We start from the raw sequence: 20,031 nt of genomic DNA on the forward strand, positions 1-20,031 counted from the left end.
TAGCATCATATGCGATGGAGGTAACATTGCGTTTTTACGATACGCGTCAGTGAATAAGTAGTGCGACTGTGTTTTAAATTACAGTATATGTTAATAGTTCAGAAAAACTCTGTATTATTTATCATTTTATTATATTCTTTAATTATCGTGATACACTTTAAATATCATTCTCAATCGATAAAACAAATCAAAGTGCTTGTCTGTAACTTCAATGAAGAATTCAATGAATCGAAATGTTTTTATGCTCATAATTCGCGACAGTTAAACTTCAATATTCTCTTTTTATACTTGTTTTTTTTTTCTTTGTCGACTAACCGTGTCACTAACCGAGGAACATGTATACGCGTCTCATCTTTGCACTCTGCACAATCAAATTTTAATAACTTTATTCTTCGAAAAACCTTCTCCATCTACCTGAAATCTTCTTGAAACAGATTCGATATTCACTTCTGCTCGCCGGCGTTTCTCATAAAAATTGTTAAGCTAACCTTCGGTGTTTGTACTACTGAAATTGAAGATAGAAGAAAAAATGCTAGATATTTGACAAAGAATATTTAGAACATATAATACAAACACACATAAACGTGAATTCTTATCGCATCGATTTTAAAATATAAATCACATTCAATCGCCTTTCTTAAAAAATATCCAATCATCTTTCTTAAAAAATATCGCGATTTAATTCAGAAATTTATCTTGGAAACTCGATTCTTAGACGAAATCGCAAACGTAAGGGCAGCACGCGTGATGGAGTTTCGCAACAAGCTTGTTTCTCTCGATCAAGGAGAGTTCGTCGGAGCGTAAGATTTCCAGACAAGCTGCGACTCTACAGAAACGCCTTGCACAGGAATGCTTTTACCTGAAGCTCACGTGTCACTGACAGCAATGCAAGAGTCGTTCTCATGTACCTACGTACAGGTATGCGAATAGAGGTATGTAGATACGTATTTCTGAGAATGTATCGTGTCTGTATATACGCCACTACGCAGAGTTTCCTGCGCTGCTACGTGGTCGAAGGTTTGTTCCGTAGACACGTACACGTAGCACAAAGCTGTGGACCGTGAGACAAGCTTTGATCGCCTGGTAGAATCGTGTACACAGTAAATGCACTTGGACGTTAGTGCAGTGGCATGTATGTGGCAGGACGCAACATGGGGATGGTAGGAACATCGTCTAGCGTTCATGGTCTTACTACGTACGCACCGTCCGTGGCAAGTCTTCCATTAGTATAAAAGCAGAAACACAGTTACACTTTGCTTCGACGTATGCCGCGCCATGAAATTAGTATTAAATTGCTAGTTACGGGTCCTGTTAGTTCTGATTGGTGATTGTATAGTAGCATTTGATTTATGTACCGTGTAAAATGCTAAATATGAAATGTTATATAGAAAATATGTTAAATGGAGCTGTAATGTTGCAGAATATAACGTTAATTGGTATTTAAATATGCCAACAATGTGTGCCATTTGGCTATCACAAAGTTTTAATCGGCGTTTGAGTACGCCAATCGTGTTGTCTATACGATATTTGAATTTATACAATATTTATTGTTTATAAAATAATTGCGACGAATAGGATAATAAAGCTGTCGATAATTTGCTGAAGCAATTAATTAGTTTGTCTAATAACTAGGTGTAATGCAACAGAAGATGTTCTCTGAAAATTTCATTTATGAAGAAATTACTATACGAAGTAGTCATTATATTTTGGAAATAATTATTGAAATGTAAGTAGTTATACAAAATATGACATTGTTCAAATTAAATGCAGCAATAAGTTGCAAATGTTAGAATAAAAATCGTTTTCCCTATTTAAAAGCAATTTGACTGTTCCTAGAAGTTTCAAAAAATTCATTTGGAATTTCTTCTCAAATCACCAATATTCGTCTATGTATTAACATATACCAATCTTTTTGCATATTATAATTGCTACTAGTAATAACATTTGCTAAATCACTATACTTTTAAATTCACAATAAAATATACGATTAATTTTTTGATTATTTACTTCCTGCTTTTCTCGATATTGAATAGCTTGCCGATACTGAAAAAATATTAAACGTATATATATATTATGATGTTTACGAATATTAAGATTGTTATATTATACAAATATTTCGATATAAAATCACGTAATATTTCAGACAGACATAACGAAAATAACAATCGGCGATACAGAGATTTTTGGTCTTTCGGTCCACATAGTGGTATGTATCTGGGGATAAAGCACAACAGTTGGTTGCTACGGAAATTGTGCACCTGTCCAGTTTCCATGATCTCTCTATTATCCGTTCCCTCTTTCTCGTTAGCGAACATGCAATATATATTGGAAAGCTAGACGACGCGGAGGTAGGTCTGCATATAGAAAAAAGAAATAGGTGATTGAAGTTTCGAATACCAATATTCGTTTGATTGAACCGTCTTGCGTGTATCTATCCAAATATAGTCTACGTATATATAAATCAACTTCTATTAGATTGGTAAACCAATACGCATACATATTGCGTATATACAAGCATTTATTAATCAGAAAAAGGAAAAGTAATAATTACAAAAGATATGGTAGATGTGGCTGCGAACAATACTACAGAAAAATTAAGATGGTTTCCTCAGCACATAAAGTATGGGTTTTCTGCTTGTAGGATGTCGTATAGAATTGCTTTTATTGAGAGAAAACCGATCCATAAATTCCGACCTATGTATATCGATGTATATGGGCTTACAATGCGCGAAGTTACGGTTAGGTAACTTTTATGAGAATTAACTGACAAAACGCTGTGATAAGTTAGTTTTTCAAAGATACAATACGTGAATATTCACCACTAGTTTACAAGAATTAAAATCGATCTATCCGAGATTGATTCGTGTTTATTAACTTCTAACTTGGTAATTATAGAAATTTCTGGTTCGAAAATAATCCACTTGGCAGCCTAAAAAAGCATGTCATTTCAATTACAATAATATAGAATCCTTAAATATGAAAATAACTTGTTACTAAAATTTGTTACTAAAAATGTGATCGTTTTACTATCTGAAAATTTTATTATCCATATATTTTTATCTCCCCTGTTAATTCGAATATTAAGCATTCTACTGTACATCTTTAAACGCTGCTCGCTAAACATCCATTTTTAAGATAATCGTTACATAGATCGTAGATAGCAGTTTAAAGTTTTCATCCCTGTTTACTGGTTGCTTCACTTTTAATCCGACGTTTCTAAAGTGGTCTGGTACATGGCCGTATCAAATATCGTGTAATCGGTTTCATTGTCACAGGAGAGGAGTTCGCCAGGAATGCAATTATGCGAGGATCCGCATTAAGTTTTAATCCGATCTAGTTTTATACTTGCGGAGAGTTTATGACTTGCGCGAAAAGCTTCTTAACGATAATGCGATATCTTGAGAGGTTAGGACAGCATTAACTTTACTATCCAAAGGGGCAGAGCATCGTGAAGGTTGGATCGAAGATCGAAGGTAAAGCGGGAGGGTAACGAAATGCGCATATACGTACGTATAACATAGAAGATAACGATGGTACGCTAAGCGTGTTCCTTCGTAACTTACAGACCACTTTAGCGCGTACTGACTAATATTCTCTTAATTATCAAACTTCGAGACTTCTCCTAATTTCCACCCCTATCACAGGGTTTATCAAGTAATAGGAAATGACAACGTATGTCTGTGTAAATTCCCTGACTGTAAAGATAAGTTACGTTAATTCTGGATTAAGTTTATTTCGCGTTAATAAGAAATTTCATATAATTTTCATGTTGATAATAAAATTAACGTTTAATAAGAAAGTAACATTTATAGAATTTTGGTAATTTCCTTTTTGTAATTGGTTTAAAGTTGTTATTGCATCGTATTGTATTTTTATTTACTCTAGTAGACCGAAGATGTTTATGCATTTATGGGATTTTATGATGCATTTATTCAGATTTGTTTTAAGATATACCAATGTAATCATTAGAGTCGAATCTCGTAACTGATGCAGCTAATGCTAATTTTTCACAATATTTTATATAACACGTGTAATATGCATATTCATAAAAAATGCCTGTAAACATTTGAATAACTTCGTGAGTTAGTATATCAGAATATGCAATAATTGATTGCCATTAATACCAGACGCGACCTCAACGCTAAATCATGTTGCATGAATCCGATTGGATTCTGGATTCGTCCGACACTGCAAATTCAGAGTGCAATCTCGTGCTTCCAGGAATCACAATATGCGGCAAATGTTTCAAGCTTTTAACACGATTATAACTGAAATAGGCAAGTGTTGAGATGATAGCTAATCGATGAAATAGAATAATTTTGGACGTAGTTATATAGTTTTAGATATCAACTAATGAGAAAGAAATTCAATTACTTTATACGTATGATGTTACGAATGTACATACAAAGTGTCTCGTTTTATTCGATCCATGCAAATACTTGCTAAACTGTATAAAAAAAATAAAATAAAAATAAATAAAACTTATCTAGGTAGGCGTGCCTTCGAGATTTCATGGTGGCTCATTTTTTAACAGAACTTTACACTTTTCTATACACTATTCGATGCATTTTTTAATTCTTTACAAGAGGTATTAAGACACTTGAATCAAAAAATGATTAGTTTAGAAGATATTTGAACTTTAACCTCGTAAAACTCTTCAATATGAAAGATAAGATTTTACGTTCCTTTCTCTTGTCTTCCATGCACTCAATTTGATGAAGTTGGAATCGGAATATCTTTTAAACTAAGCATCACTTCTAATAAAATATCTACTATATCTGATAATATATCTACTTCTTTGTAGAGAATTAAAAATTGTATCGAATGTGTATAAAAAAACTATAGTTCCATTTAAAAGATCGTTGCTCATCTTGAAATCTCGAAAACGCCTCTACCTAGACAAATCTGGTCATTATAAGACGTCGCTGAAACAAAACAAGTTTTATTTGAAACACTTTTTCGAATAACAGATTGTTTAGCAGATATTTGCAATATTGGGTCGATTAAAATGACACACTGTGTATACACAATACAATACTACAACACCTCATATTCATAATGTCGTGTGAAATAATGAAATTTCCTTTTAATTATTTGATATTTAATCTGGATATTTAAGTTACATAAGTGTACTGATTTGAATCACATGTATATTCGCAGATGCAGTTAAACAATAAAGTTGAAAAAATTACTTAGAATTGAACGACTTATTTCAAACGGAAATTCTCGAGTAGCTAATTATTCTATTATATGTGTATTTTCTTTATTACATAATATTTCTTGTATAAAAAATTTATATGTAATCTTATGTTCTAGCATCTATATGCTAAATGACGTTGAAATGAATTAAATTAAAGAGAGAAATTATTTTTGTAGGATTCTGTGATATTTGTCCTTATAAAATCCAGATTGTTCTAAATGTTGAGAAGTTTCGAAGAGTCTGGAAGGGTTGTTCAGTCAAGCTTGGAAACTCTTTTGCCCAGAATTCAGAACCTTCGGGCTATGAGTGAATTTGAAACTTTCAAACTTTCGGTCGTTTATCCTTTTGTTTTCTCGATCGATATATACACATATATATATGTATCTCTCTCTCTCTCTCTCTCTCTCTCTCTCTCTCTCTCTCTTACTTTCTCTTGCTTTTTATGCTGATTCAAGATATGAGAATATATCCCTTCTACAGAATCAGATTTTTATTTCTACAACGTAAGCTGCAAGTTGCGCAATAGCAATAAAATTGCTTTTATTCTTCCAGGAAAAGATACGTGGAACATTATATTGGATTGATGAATACAAAATGCTTCTTAATTTCAATCACACATAGTTTCTTGGAAATATCGTGTACTGAATCAAAGTAATTTTCATATGAATCAATGTGCTTCTCCAACGATCAATTCTTTTCATTACATACTATATTTATAAGAATTATGTCTGTTTTACAATTCAAATACTCTTGGAATGGAATTGTCACATAATGTCTTCTAAAATTACTTATGCATTAAAACATTGTTTAAGTCGAATAGAGATATCTTAAATCTTTCTAAAATGATAGATTAATATGATTGACTCTTTGATGACAATTTTTCCTCCCTTTAAGTTCATATAGAAAAATGTACTAACTGTTAATTTAAGTCGCTATTGTTGGTTGCAAAATGGTATTTGATTTAATCGTCGTTGTTTTTGTTTTATAGGTTGTTCATGGCGTTCACATAGAACCAGCACATGAAGTGAAAAAGCGGAGTATCAGTCAGCCGGTTCGGATCTTGCTATCGTACGATGAAAGCGTCTACAGGTGAGTTTGCATGTAATTAATTATACATATAATTAACACATATTAGATATGCAGCTAAGCATACAATGCACAAGCGTTAAAAAACTGTTGCCATAAAATGAAGGCTATGCTGATCTTGGAATATTATTAAAAGGTATTAAGAGATATTAAAAGCTAGTATATTTTCTTTCTTTTAACTATTTGTAAGAGGTAATAGCTCTTCATGAGTAATTCAACGGATCTTAAGGTTGGAACTTATTGGAACCGTTTATTCATCTAAATTTTATTTGTATTTATTTCCGTAGTTAATATATAAATATATAAACTTTTATGCATCCAGATGTAATATCGCAGAGTTCAGTTATTACTTTCAATATTCTTTCAGCTTCTGTCTCAAACTTATTAGAAATTGCAGTATTATACTATAAATTCGATACGTAGAAAACGTTCTTAAATTTCAAAGCTACATCCATTTGTCGTTACATTATATCAATACAAAACATAGACAAAATTCTCAGTGACTGTAATTTCTGTTGGCAATTTGTCGTCTTATTTGCTTCTGGTAAAAGTAGACGCTGATATCGCTAGAACACGGGTGTGTGACGCTGATACTTTAGCATCGAAACCGTATGTAGCACCAAGCTTCGTATTTCTTTTTACACTAATGCAAAGACGTTGCAGCCAAGATCTTATATAAAGTACTATACGATGGGCAAGAGAAACGGGAGGTGTCTCGAACGAAAGTGATTTATGCATCACACGATACTTCACGTAGAACCTTCACCACCACACGTTTATATTAGTATCGATCGGCTGAACGAAGCTTGATGTATACTTGCTACACACCATCCATAACTTGCTGATACTTGATACACTTGAAACAAGGATATCAGGAAATTGTTTACTTTATGTTATAGTTAGAAACTGAAATTAAGACTTAGTAATCTTTTAAACAATTAAGCTTGTAGCATATTATGAAATATTATCAGTCTTTGATATAATAACGAAAAAGAAGGAAGAAAATATACTTTTAAAAGAAGTTATGAAGGAAGGTATTCCTTAAGAGTTTCAGAGCTTTTGATGCACAAATGACTATCTGAGAAACTTATTCAGTTGTATAATTTTTAATAGAACTTTACGATCGAAGACCACAGAAGAAAATATATTAAAATATAACAAAGAAATCCACTCTTATATTATTAAAAATTGTTTGGAATTAAATGTGTATCTCTGTCATCTTTTTGGGTATTTTAAAATCATTATTTATCACACACGTAATTATATGATTTAGTGGATTTATATAACAGGATGTTCCCTTCAACTACCAAATATGTAGTCTTTCTCACATAGTCCTCAATATTTTTTAAATATAAAACGAATTACAATGAATGCCGTTTATCCACATAAATTATGCTCGTGCAAGTTATTTATATTGAAACTAACGCTATTTTGTGCATATAAGTAACAAATCTCTCTATGAAATTATTATTTATTAATATTAATTATATAATGATATATTTATCGTCATTGCAAAAATGAAATGAAGGAGATTTTAATGGGACAATAAAATGAAAGATAAAATAATATTCTCACATCCAAAGTTGTTGACGCAAATTCTTAAATAAAGTTGTGGGTATGTCGTGAACAGGACGTGTTCTGGGTGAGACGCGCTTTGCGTCGCTAGGAGTCGCAACGAAGTAACTTTTAACTTCCGGACCGGAAGTTCTGCAGTTGTTAAATGCCACCGTGGCACGGAGCATAACTTTCCGAGTAGTACTCCGTAAGTTCCTATCGTGTATTCAGCCTAGTTTCTCTAGTCTTGGACATGTATTCACAATATCTTAACTGTATCTGAATGGATATCTAGATCGAGGGTTGCATTATCTGTTTCATTCCTACTGATGCAATTAATATATTAAAATGTATCTTCAACCTGTTCCAAGATTTTCCAGCCAAACTTTATCACTTACTTATAGTTTAATATAGCTTACAGCTTAATTTCTATATAATATGAACAGTAAGATTATACGTATAAAGTAGCAACGTGACATACAATATAGTTTCGTGCAGAATATGTCACATTCAAAAGACTGCTAATAGTTTACTCTCAGATTTACAACTTATTAATATTAGAACTACCGATAGTTAACACGAAACTATTTCTACCAAAACCAGTCATTTTGACTGGTCTTTAAAAAATATGTAATAATAGAATATTTTTATATTTGATTTATTACTTTCTTACAGAAGGAATACAATGTAATGTAGTACATTTTTGGTATTATTAATTCATGTGGGACCATGATCCTTAAACGAAAGTTGACACATTTATAAAAATTGTAGAACCGGTCATTTTGACTGGTGTGGTATTTCTAGTATTAACATCTAGCGCTCTAGCGATCGATCTGGAATTTTCCTGATAACTGATATCATCATATTGAATGATACGCAGTAAAAATTTAAAAAACATACAAAACTAGGAAACTGGTTAATTGGGGTTTGATAAACAGATTGCAGCACCCTTTTACACTTTGACAAGTACCAGTCATTGTGACTGATATTGGTATAAGTAGAGTCGATATTATTTTGAGTTTGAATATATAAAAAACAAAATAAAATTCATTATATTCCTTTAGTTATCATTGCGGAAAGAAAATATGACATGAAGTAGGAATTTTAAAATAAAATTATAAAACCAGTCAATTTGACTGGTGTGGTAGTTTTAGTGTTAAAAGCAAGATGTAACTTCGAGAGACGGGCATTTCATTAAACAAACTTAAACGTATCAAGTTACTTGTGCTCGAAAACAATTAGTTTGAAAGATATTCTATCTTGAATATTGCAAAATTCAACATGTGAAAGAAATAATAAATAGCGAAACTAGTAAGTAAGCAAGAAGAAATGTAACTTTTGTACTTTTATATTTATGATATATTACATTCACCTCGTTTCTCCTATGTTTTACGAAATCAGGGTCAAAATATCTTTTAAACCATTTATTCTTAGACACAAGTAACTTAATGTTTCTATACGAATACAAAGTAAAATTATGTAGTCACGCAAGCGTATTTAGCTACTGCTTATATTTTTCGTGCAAGATTCATGGTAGTCCGCGTGAAATGAGATCTTTTCATGCGTGTGCATTTATACATATAAAATATATATATTAATCCATAGCTTGCATAAACAATGCTTATACAATATGAATTGTCAACCTTATACATACTAAAATGATTAATTTCCGCCTATTTATAACTCGTTACCCATGTTATATTGTACAAAATATTTTCTACAATTTTTTTTCGGTTTAGAATTATACAATTTCTATAGGACAAATTGAACGGTCGAAATTTTTTAATAAATTTAAAAATAAGCAAATTCCCGAAAAGTGAATGTCTTTGGTCCGCCGAATTAAAAATCTTCAACTAATTTAATGCATGTTTTTCTAATATGTTGAGTGTGGGGTTGTTATTGATTTATGCTAGTATCACTTTGACAAATCAGGGATTGTAAATCATTCGTTAACATAAAACTGTTCAACGTCGTACACAATGATACAGCGAAGAATCTTATAACAAGTATAATAACATTTATTGATGCGCGATATAAGAAACTAAAAAGTAAACGCGTACTTTGAAACGTACAGTTTCTATTTTGTTATGTTCGTATCCTTTTAAGGATATACATCCAGTATAGAAATACCTATTCATTTAATTTCAAGTACGCGCTGGTTTCTTTCATGTTACTTTCAACAGCACGTAGCTAACACGACCAACAAACGATGTACGCCTTTAAGCTTACTCTCTCATTAAAAGTAACCTTTTTCGACAGCACTTCAAACACATATATTCCACACCTCTCGTTAAAGGAAAAGACTTTAAATTCACATATGTCATTATCAAACATTTGTCATCAGATGTCCTAAATGTGGATAACAAAAATAAAGTTTCGTACTATAGAATATAGAAAATGTCATTTTCTCTAAGAAAACCACGTATATGTAGTATTTTTTAATGCTTAATATTTTATAGTATTTTTATTTATATTTTGTATTTTTAATTATCTTCATTTATTATTTAACATTTCTACGCAACAAATTGTTAGTCCATTATAACAGTCGAAATATTTTCGCGCAAAATTTCACCAAGCAGTGTTCCTGAATTTTGTTAAAACATTGGCAAGAACATACTTTCACCGATACATATAAATGCGTTGCAAGTTAATTGAGAAAATGCAGCCAATTCCCCGTGAATTACGACGAGGCCGAATTTTCATTCTAGCTGCCCAGAAACTGTCGTCGGTAATTAATCGTGTTTTCTCGTTACCGATAATTAATCCCGTGTCGCTCGTATCGCAGCGAGTAAAAAAAAAAAAAAGATAGAAAAAAAGGAAGGAAAGAGGGGAGAAGAGAGGACAGAATTAACCGATTAAGCCGGATCTATCGATATCGACTGAATTCAACCATTTGACGTACTCTCTCGGGAGATCGGCTATGGTGTCCAATCGAATAGAAAGCGTTAAAATTTCCGTCGACGACGAAAAACTTGGGCACGCGCCAGATGAACCGCACTGTCTGCATGTGTAGGGTCGTTTCACAACTGACATACTCTTATTCAATTTGCCATCCACTCATGACCGTCGGCGATATTTGGGAAAGGTTTTCTTCATTGGAATGGATCTACGCCAAATGTTTGTATCTGATCAGAACAGATACATATATTTAATAAGTATCGATGTGTGTATAGGCAACTGTGAGTGGGCCTTCATATTTTGTAAATTGGTACCGACGATAGAAAACGGTGGTTATTAGTTATAAAAACGAATGTGAAAGGAGCTTTATGCTTAATGTTCAAGTTTAACTATTGCGAACTTATAAAACACTTCGATTTATTAAATCTAAATGATACTTGAAGTGCATCATAATAATTAAGAAATGTGTCTCATGAAAGTTATCCCAAGTGATCAGAAATAATTGATAAGGGCAACTTATACGATAGGATCAAAGAATTAGACGAAACTGAAAGTGTATAATTAGCTCTTAGAATATTATCTCGTTCATTTTCTCTAACATTGTCAAATTTTCGTTTATCTGAATTACGTCTATTTCCATACACGAAACAATGTCATCCGGTTGACATCCGATTAAATTCCTGTGATTCTATCGTCGGCCAATACATCAGCTAATGGTTTGTACCATTAGCCGTCACCGACTCGCGAAACAAAGCTGTCATAAACTGTCTCTCCTTGGGAGGTATTCTCGAAATTTCGACGCTGTCACGTCGCTGTCACGTCGCTGTTATCTTCAACCGCAACATCTTAAAATACTTATTTAATATTATGTCCTAAATGTTTCTACTTGCATCAGATTCATGACAAGAAATTTTCTCCCCTTCTTCACAACGTTCGTCGATAGAACTAAAATGAAATCAATTATTATTATTATTATTAGTAGTAGTAGTAGTAGTAGTATATTTTATATTAGCCTCACGATCATAAAAGAAACTCGGTTTACAATAAAAATAATCTCTCTATCGTCATGCACGTTCTGTTCTTAACCATCTCCATACTTATCCATCCTTTCACACACACGACCTCATTTTATTTTACTATTCCTTGTCTACCGACTGCCATCTAACTCTTAACTATTATATATGTCTATTATCTATTGCATAAATCTTTACCTACTTGGCTAGATAGCGTCTTTCTCTTCACTCTTTCCCTTTTCTTTTTTCCCAATTTTCTCACCCAGTCTGCAATCCTACCTTTTCCTCCCTCATTCGCTATCTCTCCTACTCTGGCCCCTCTAATTTTCTAATTTTCTATACTCTTTTGTCGTGTACTCCAGATTTAAACGAAATCAACTATTACATCAATTTTGAGCGGGTAAATCTACTGTTAGAACACAACCATAATTTATGAATCGTTATTACCAGCACACTATTATTATTCTTTCTTCGAACCTTTGTTCCTACCGTGAATTATTTTTGTTCATTATGCGATCGTACATTAATATCGCGCGAACAAGAATAAACTGTGTGCAGTTAGAGTACCGCATTAAGAGCGGTATACCAATTTATTATTTTCCACTTTAAAAGTAATGCCTACTACGGAGAAGCGCTTAACTCCTGCTTGAGATGCAAGAGAAGTGTGGCGTGCACCCTTGGTATTCACCAACTTTCACGCTAATATCAGCCCGGACGATGTATAGTCTTTGGCGTAAATTACACGTAATGAAATTTTGCAAGGAAATAAAGGGGTCGCGTAATCTTCGATTCTCGCGGCCACCGTGAAGGTAACGACGTGTAATTTTTCATTTCCATACATAAGATGTAAACTGGGATCTTTAGAAGATCTAGAACATATTGTATTATATATCGTAACATATATTTTGCACATAGAAGTATAGCTTAGTATAAGTATAAAAGTATAGCATAAAAGTATAATCCAATTTTGAAAAATAACTTGAAAATTTGTTCCCGTATATATTAAAACAAAAACGATTATTCGCATTTACAAATTACATTTGTTTCAGATTATTCAGTCGTTTTTATTTCAACGTCTATTTTAATTCAATATGTTACTTTAAGTTATCATTTATCTCAATCTTTTATAAGTGACATTTATTCGATGTCATTCTTAATCATTTTATTTCAGAATTTCCAATCAATTTAAGACTATACCGATCTAAATTTACGTTTGCATTTCGATAATTCCGATGCGCCTATGTATCTCGAAACTGGAATTCCCAGGAGAAAGAGAGAGAGAGAGAGATAGGAACACAGATTGTGGTAATTAGACGTAGCTCACACTTTCGCATCATTTTAATCTTCTTAATGTCACATCTACTTCAAATTGATTTCACATTTTCCTTCAAAATTTCCGATTGATTAAAAGTTATTTCGATCAAAGATTACAGAAATCCAAACTTACACGCACAATTTGGACAATTCCGATGCATCTATCTTAAAACTCATAGGAAATAGAGATAAAGTGATAGATGAGGTGGGGTAATTGAAGGAACTTCGCAGTTTCCTATCAAGTTTTCAGGGTATTACGTAGGCACGCCAAATATCAACAGAGACTGGGACGCAGTCTAGGGTCACTGTCGTTAGCCGTTTGTAAAATATTAACGTTGATGGCGTTCTTTTCAAAGCCGTGCTAGGCCTTCACGATGGAAACACAGGCATGCGATTTCGACTCGTCTCAAGCATCAAAGGATCGTTCTAATTGGCCGTTTACATTCGCGCGTGTAAATTGTACATTGACCATCGTAGCTCTCGTTCCTCGCCAGGTTACACGGTCCCTAACCCCACGTCGCGTCGCCCACTTGTGCTCTCTCCTAGCTTTCGTTTTGGTCAATGTTTGCCCTGGCGCAATGGTAACGCTCTGCAGCCGTACGGTTTGGGTGGAAATGCCCCCGAGCGGCATCTCGTAAATTCAACGGCTGTACTCCGTGATCGTAAATTAACCATAATATTCATATGTGCTTATCGGTACTGTTAATTACATCGCATATGTTTGCCACTGTTCAGAACGGCTAATGCATTATATCATGCATCGTAACTCGCGGCGTTATTTCGACATTGCTTTTTTCTTCGTGGCACAGTACGGATTTTTGCTGCGGTATGATAACAATTTGATTATTTATAGCCACATATTTCCAAATGGCATAATTATTTTATAGAAAAGCCGACGAACCCTTTTTATACATTCGCCATAAATTGGACTGCAGATGTTTATGCGTTTATGGGTAATATTAAAATTGCACAAATTCACAGAACGCGTATAATATACAGAATATATGAAATATCCAAAGAATGATATACGTTATAATATTTAGAGAGTGAAACACATCTCTGCTTATGTTCTATTTCCTTAGTTGTGTTTTATAATACTGTACGTTTGCGTGAACATCCGTAGCATAGTACCCTTTTATTTGATCTATGTATTGTAGGATTGAGTGATACGTTTGTCCAGCTTTCAGTAATACATATTTCGAAGAATCTTATAAAAATTGTTTCAAGAATTTAAAGGTACGAATTTTTTAATTTTTTTATGGAAGATGCAATATTCATGGAAAGAAATGAGACAAGTAAATTACTCCTTAATTATATATGGATGTTATATGAAACTAATAACAGTTGATGTAATCTTTCGATGGAATGTAAACCAGCTAATTGCTCAACCTAGTATAATGTACATAAAATGGAATTACCTGTGAAAGACAATGTTTAAGGATGGCACGACAGTTTAATAAATCGTCATCTCTCTAGGATTATTTACATTAATAATGACATGATTAACAAGATCAGATTGACCATAGCACGATAGAATTCCTGAGTAAAGAGATTACGGTGTCTTAGAGCAGATTATGTGTACGTTTAATTAAAAATTTAATCAAATTTTAAGACAATTTGTAATTCTGCTAATTATACGTGCGTGTATATATTACACGCGTATTATATATTACAAATTATATGTATTACAAACATTAGATATAATATATCTATAGATTTAAAGGAGTCGATATAGGAAAGTAGTTATAGTCAACGAGTGGTCAGCCCGAACAGCGTGACGGATAGCTAAACATAAAGATCTAGTACTTTCTATCATATCGCAGAAAATGACAAAATGACCGAACAATAGAATAATATGTCGAGTGATGTTGTATTAAAAAATATAAAGAACTTCTGAAGTTATGAAATCTTTAAAATTGTTTATAAACTTTTAATTTCTGAGTCTTATATCGTAAGAACGATAGAAGGATATTAATAGTCGTCGATCGTTGCGTACCTGATAATGGATACATATATAAAATAATGTATCTGTTTAAAATAGAATTCTTCCTAGTTGAGAATAGAACTGGACTTGGTAGAAATTGCACTGCTTTTCCAACTACTCATAACTCTCTTCTAACCCTTGAAACCGGCTTCAACGCCTTTCACGTCAGTAATGAACGAAACTTTCATATTGCTTTTTTAAGCAATACTTTAACTCCTGTTAAACTTCGTAATGAACTTTGGTGATCGCTTTGTCTCGTGGACGTCCTTTTAGATATTAAGATATTTTTAAAGACAGTAAAGTTATGCAAGTTTGTAGTTCTCCAACTGTATAGATACACAGTTTTTTTTTTAATATCGTAAGGAATTAGTTAATTGCAAATTATGTTATATGCTTTCTGATATGAATGTGCTTATCCAATGCTTCTTTTTGCTATATACAGTTAAACAGTTTTTATATAACGTTGAGCACTAAATTAACTAAGGTATTAAAAAATAAATTTGGCCTTCCTATGAATCAAAGGTCATGTATTTTCCACTTTTCCACTTAACTTAAGGTTCATATTATAATAATCGATAGAGATAGATCCATCAATGTAGTTAATTGCAAAGAATATTTGCCCATTTAATCAATATAATTATTGGAAAGGTTTCCAATCTATTGTAAAATACATGTAATACGTATTCCATTTGCAAATAAATTATTTTTATTTTCTATTAAAACCCATTAACAATGTCATTTAGTATTACAATCGTGCATGATGAGAGTCGAATCCCGTTAATTATCGTAATTGCAATAATTAATCCGGCTCATTTCCAACTGTTTTTGATTAATTCCTTGCTCTCGTACGCAGTCGTTTATTCCATCTGGTGCGTATAAACGTGCTTTGAAATTGGCCAGTTAAAAGCGCAGCAAATCAGATTGCATTTTATTGAAACATTGCATGCATTCGCTTTCAATTTAACAAAAATCTCTGTAGTAAATTTTCACGCGGATAATCTTGATAAATATTTTTTAAGTTTGTTTCAGACATAGTATATATATACAGGGTGGTTAGTAACTGGTGGTACAAGCGGAAAGGGGGTGATTCTACGCGAAAGAAGAAGTCGAAAATATAGAATAAGAATTATAGAATAAAATTTTTTTTAAATTTTTTTTAATTTTTTTTTTTTTTTAATTTTTCCATCGAGACAACGATCTACAGTGAGATCCGTTATAACGTACCGCACGCGTACCGAGCGAAAATTCAAAGTCGATTTTCTCGAAAACAAAGCCTCAAACGAAAAATTTTTATTCTATATTTTCGACTTCTTTTTTCGCGTAAAATCACCCCCTTTCCGTTTGTACCACCAATTACCAACCACCCTGTATATATATATATATATATATATTTTCGTCATTAGGTTCATTTACTTTCAGAAACAGAACAAGATTTTATTTGTAAAATAAAATATGTTAATATTAATTATGTAGCAATTTTAATGATTAAATGTACAATACTTGTACAGAAGTCCAAATGTTAAAATCGTTAAATATATTACAAGTTAAATTTAATGTACAGGCAAGTACAATTCAAGTTTCTCTGTATCTCGAAATTTAGAATAATTATGATAATGTGAAAAATGACTTTACGTACGTGGAACAATTGAATGAGATCTCAGAAATATTGAAAGTGATCTTGATGATTTTAATGATCAAGAATACAATTTCCCGATAATAAAGAAAAATTCGATAAATTTCATGCAGTATAACAGCACTTGAACACGTTTGTCGAAATTATATTTAATTGCTATTCAATTATCAAACCTTCATTTCTTTAATATAAAATTTTTGTAGGGAATTATACCCACATACGTGTATTTACAACGTTATATTGCAGGAGTATTGACAGAAACAAGCAAACCATTCAGTTGTGCAATGAAATTGAAATATTAAATAAAGCTTTGTATAAATGTCATCGAACTCACTTTGTGAATTCTCGTATTGCGTTATTCATTGCTTTTTCATAATCGTCGCTTTGACCACCACATTCGCAAGCTAACCTACGCAAGACATTCATAAAAATCGAATCAAAGTGTCATATGTAGATCAGTATGAGATCGATAACACAATATAGCATTTATTAACATACTAATCATATCCATTTTCGCTGCACCAATACTGTATCTTATATCAGGAAAAATACAAATGATTTTTGAAAATGGGGAAAATTCTGTTTCATTCGTAGTGCAAATACAGTGCGACGCATAATACCGCTTTGAGGACGTCATTATGTACTCCTTTAGCCGAAGATAGAAGTAGACGAGACTCATATAATGGCCGATCACATAGCGTACATGCCAGTGCACGTGATTCTCATGCTATTCAACTTGACTTTTGCAATGTATGTACTTTCACCGCATTGAGGCAAAGGTGTCCTAGAAAGCATGGCAAGGTGTCACGAGTTACGAAAGCAAGAGTAATGTTTCTAATACAATATGAATGGAAACATTTATAATGTAAATTGATCGTTCTCATCTCCTTTCTATTAATACATTGAAATATCAATCTGCTAACCAGTGGAGACAATTTAACTTATCAGTTGAATTGTCAATTTTTTAAACGTAACAATTCTTTAATTTATGGATCTCCTATTCTTAAAAATAAAAATAATTAATAATTTTTAAAAATTAAAAACGTGTTACAAAAGTTCAATTAGGACATTTAATTTAGATTCAAAATAGAAAAAGGAAAGATAGAATTATTTTAGAAAATATCATAGAAAGATTTCTGTTGGATATATCTGGGTTAACAATTGTTTGAAAAGGATGGTTAAAAAAGACAGTCGAGCTATATTTAAGCGTAAAAGGCACTATTGTTTCTTAATAACGGTAATTTAGCATTTAGCCCTTCTACTTGCTCCTTCAATTTTATTATAAAACGAAGCATAAGAAGTTGAGAAGTAAGTCAAGATGAAGGAAAAAAGTCACGTAGACTAAAACTTGACTGGTAAAAAAGTACTTAACACACTTTTCATACTAAAACTGAATATGATGCATGAAACATGATATTCCCTAGTTATTTTCATCTTCATTATAAATTGTAAATTATTATTATTATTATAAATCGAGCCACTGTATTAAATTCAGATTAATTATCGTATAATTAATGCGGTTGTTACACCACTACAGACAGCTCTGTGAATCCCACTGATGACTGTGAATGAGTATCTGTGCGACAGAGTTTAACCATATAACGCGAAACCTCGAACCTCGTGGCTGTATGCGGTGGTTAGGGAATAACTTTACCTTGTAACGATCTACGCTGTAATCGTCACGATAATGATGAGGTGACATGCCCGGAACTTAACGATCATGTAAACGTGTGACCACATTATCAAACGTCGCGTTTAAAATATCCGGATTGTGTTCTTGAATCGAGGAATCGAAACGATGAACGATATAAGCACCAAGCCTGAAGATGAATAAATTCAATTAATTGTTCACTTTTTGTTTATTCCCGCGTTATTATTTATTCTCCCTTTAAATCTATAAAATAGCAAACACCAAAAGTTCATAGCAAGAAAATTAACAGAAATACGTTTTTCGTTTTATTGGAAATGTTCACTTGAAACGTCTATGCCATTTACCATTTCAACTCAAATTTCCAAGAGAATGGCGTTACATCGCGAAAATCAAGAATGTTGATAGCCTCTATTGATCATAGTAATCCTTTCTTCTTTCGCATACGAGAACGATATAAGGAAAATACATTCTGACAAGAAGGTGGAAGAGTCAATTTTTCACGATGGAGTGATACTAGGGAAGGCACGTTCTTCTCGGCAAAGGTGAATTCGCATAAGTCGGTATGCGAAAAAGTGATGTGCAGGACTGCATGTTTTTGAGGATGGATTTTCTAGACAAATGGAGGCGCGGCCTGCCGGGGATTTACCATTCAGCCAGCACGGAGAACGTTCGACAGGGCATGAAGAAAGAAAGATACAATGCATAAGAATCAAATTGAGCGCGAATATCGAGCGTGTCAGTTTCACGGAAATAAAAATTAAAATACGAAATATTTGAAGATACAGTGGCTACGGAAAGTATTGGCATTGTATTTATTCTATCGTTTACTAATTAATTTTCCAGTATTGTAAAATGACTATAAAAATTTGACACTATGAAAATGAAATGTGAAGCACGTCTTCGACTTTATTGAAAAGACATAACAATATTAAAATTACGTTCAACGTTGAAACGGACGGATGATTGAATGGATGCGTTTTGCAAGACACAGCGTTTACAAACGATATGTATTTTCTCTACCAGTTCATATGAATGGATTTAAATACATTTGGCATTTGCTCTTATTAAAACATTACGCTGATGAAAAATAAATAGTCGATAATAATCCGGGATTTTAGACTTTCATAATTCCGATGTATTTTATTTTTTGTTTGAAGAATGTGAAATTGAATTTATTAAACAATATTTTCATTTAATTGAACATTATAAACAATGCATTTTTGTCCATAAAATATGAGATTAAGAAAGGTCTACTATTTTGAACTTAATTAATTTAACTTAATTAATTAATTTCATTAAAAGAATTGTATAATAATTTCCGTAACTTCTTCTGCTTAGAATTGCGGATTATGAATATTTCTCTGTCTAGCTGTATGTGTTTTTTAGTATATTCTTGTATTTCTGTAATCTATGCATGTATATATCTAACATGCATATTATTACATACATATGTATGTACCACGTATTATCTACAATATAAAACTGTGTTAATTAGTCCTTAAACTTAATTAAATGGCCCTTTCACTGATTTCTAATTATATTATGGAATCATATCCTATTATTACACGCAAGTTGTTATACCTGTGTAATTACCGTGTACATTATATAAGCGGTATAATGAGTATTCAAGTACGTCTTTAGTATGTACATACGACGTAATATTATTTGAAATAGATGAAAATGCTCTCGTTGCATGTA

General features: G+C 32.4%; 1 protein-coding gene across 1 annotated transcript in view; it reads left to right on the top strand.

Annotated features, from left to right (window-relative positions):
• Positions 1 to 20,031, top strand: part of LOC126869686 (leishmanolysin-like peptidase) — a 219,130-nt gene that overhangs the window by 142,008 nt on the left and 57,091 nt on the right. The window contains exon 3 of the mRNA XM_050626536.1: positions 6,189 to 6,289. Coding sequence (XP_050482493.1) covers positions 6,189 to 6,289 — 101 coding nt within the window. The remainder of the gene's footprint in view (positions 1 to 6,188; positions 6,290 to 20,031) is intronic.

This window comes from Bombus huntii, chromosome 9, assembly GCF_024542735.1.
Source record: "Bombus huntii isolate Logan2020A chromosome 9, iyBomHunt1.1, whole genome shotgun sequence".
NCBI lineage: Eukaryota > Metazoa > Arthropoda > Insecta > Hymenoptera > Apidae > Bombus > Bombus huntii.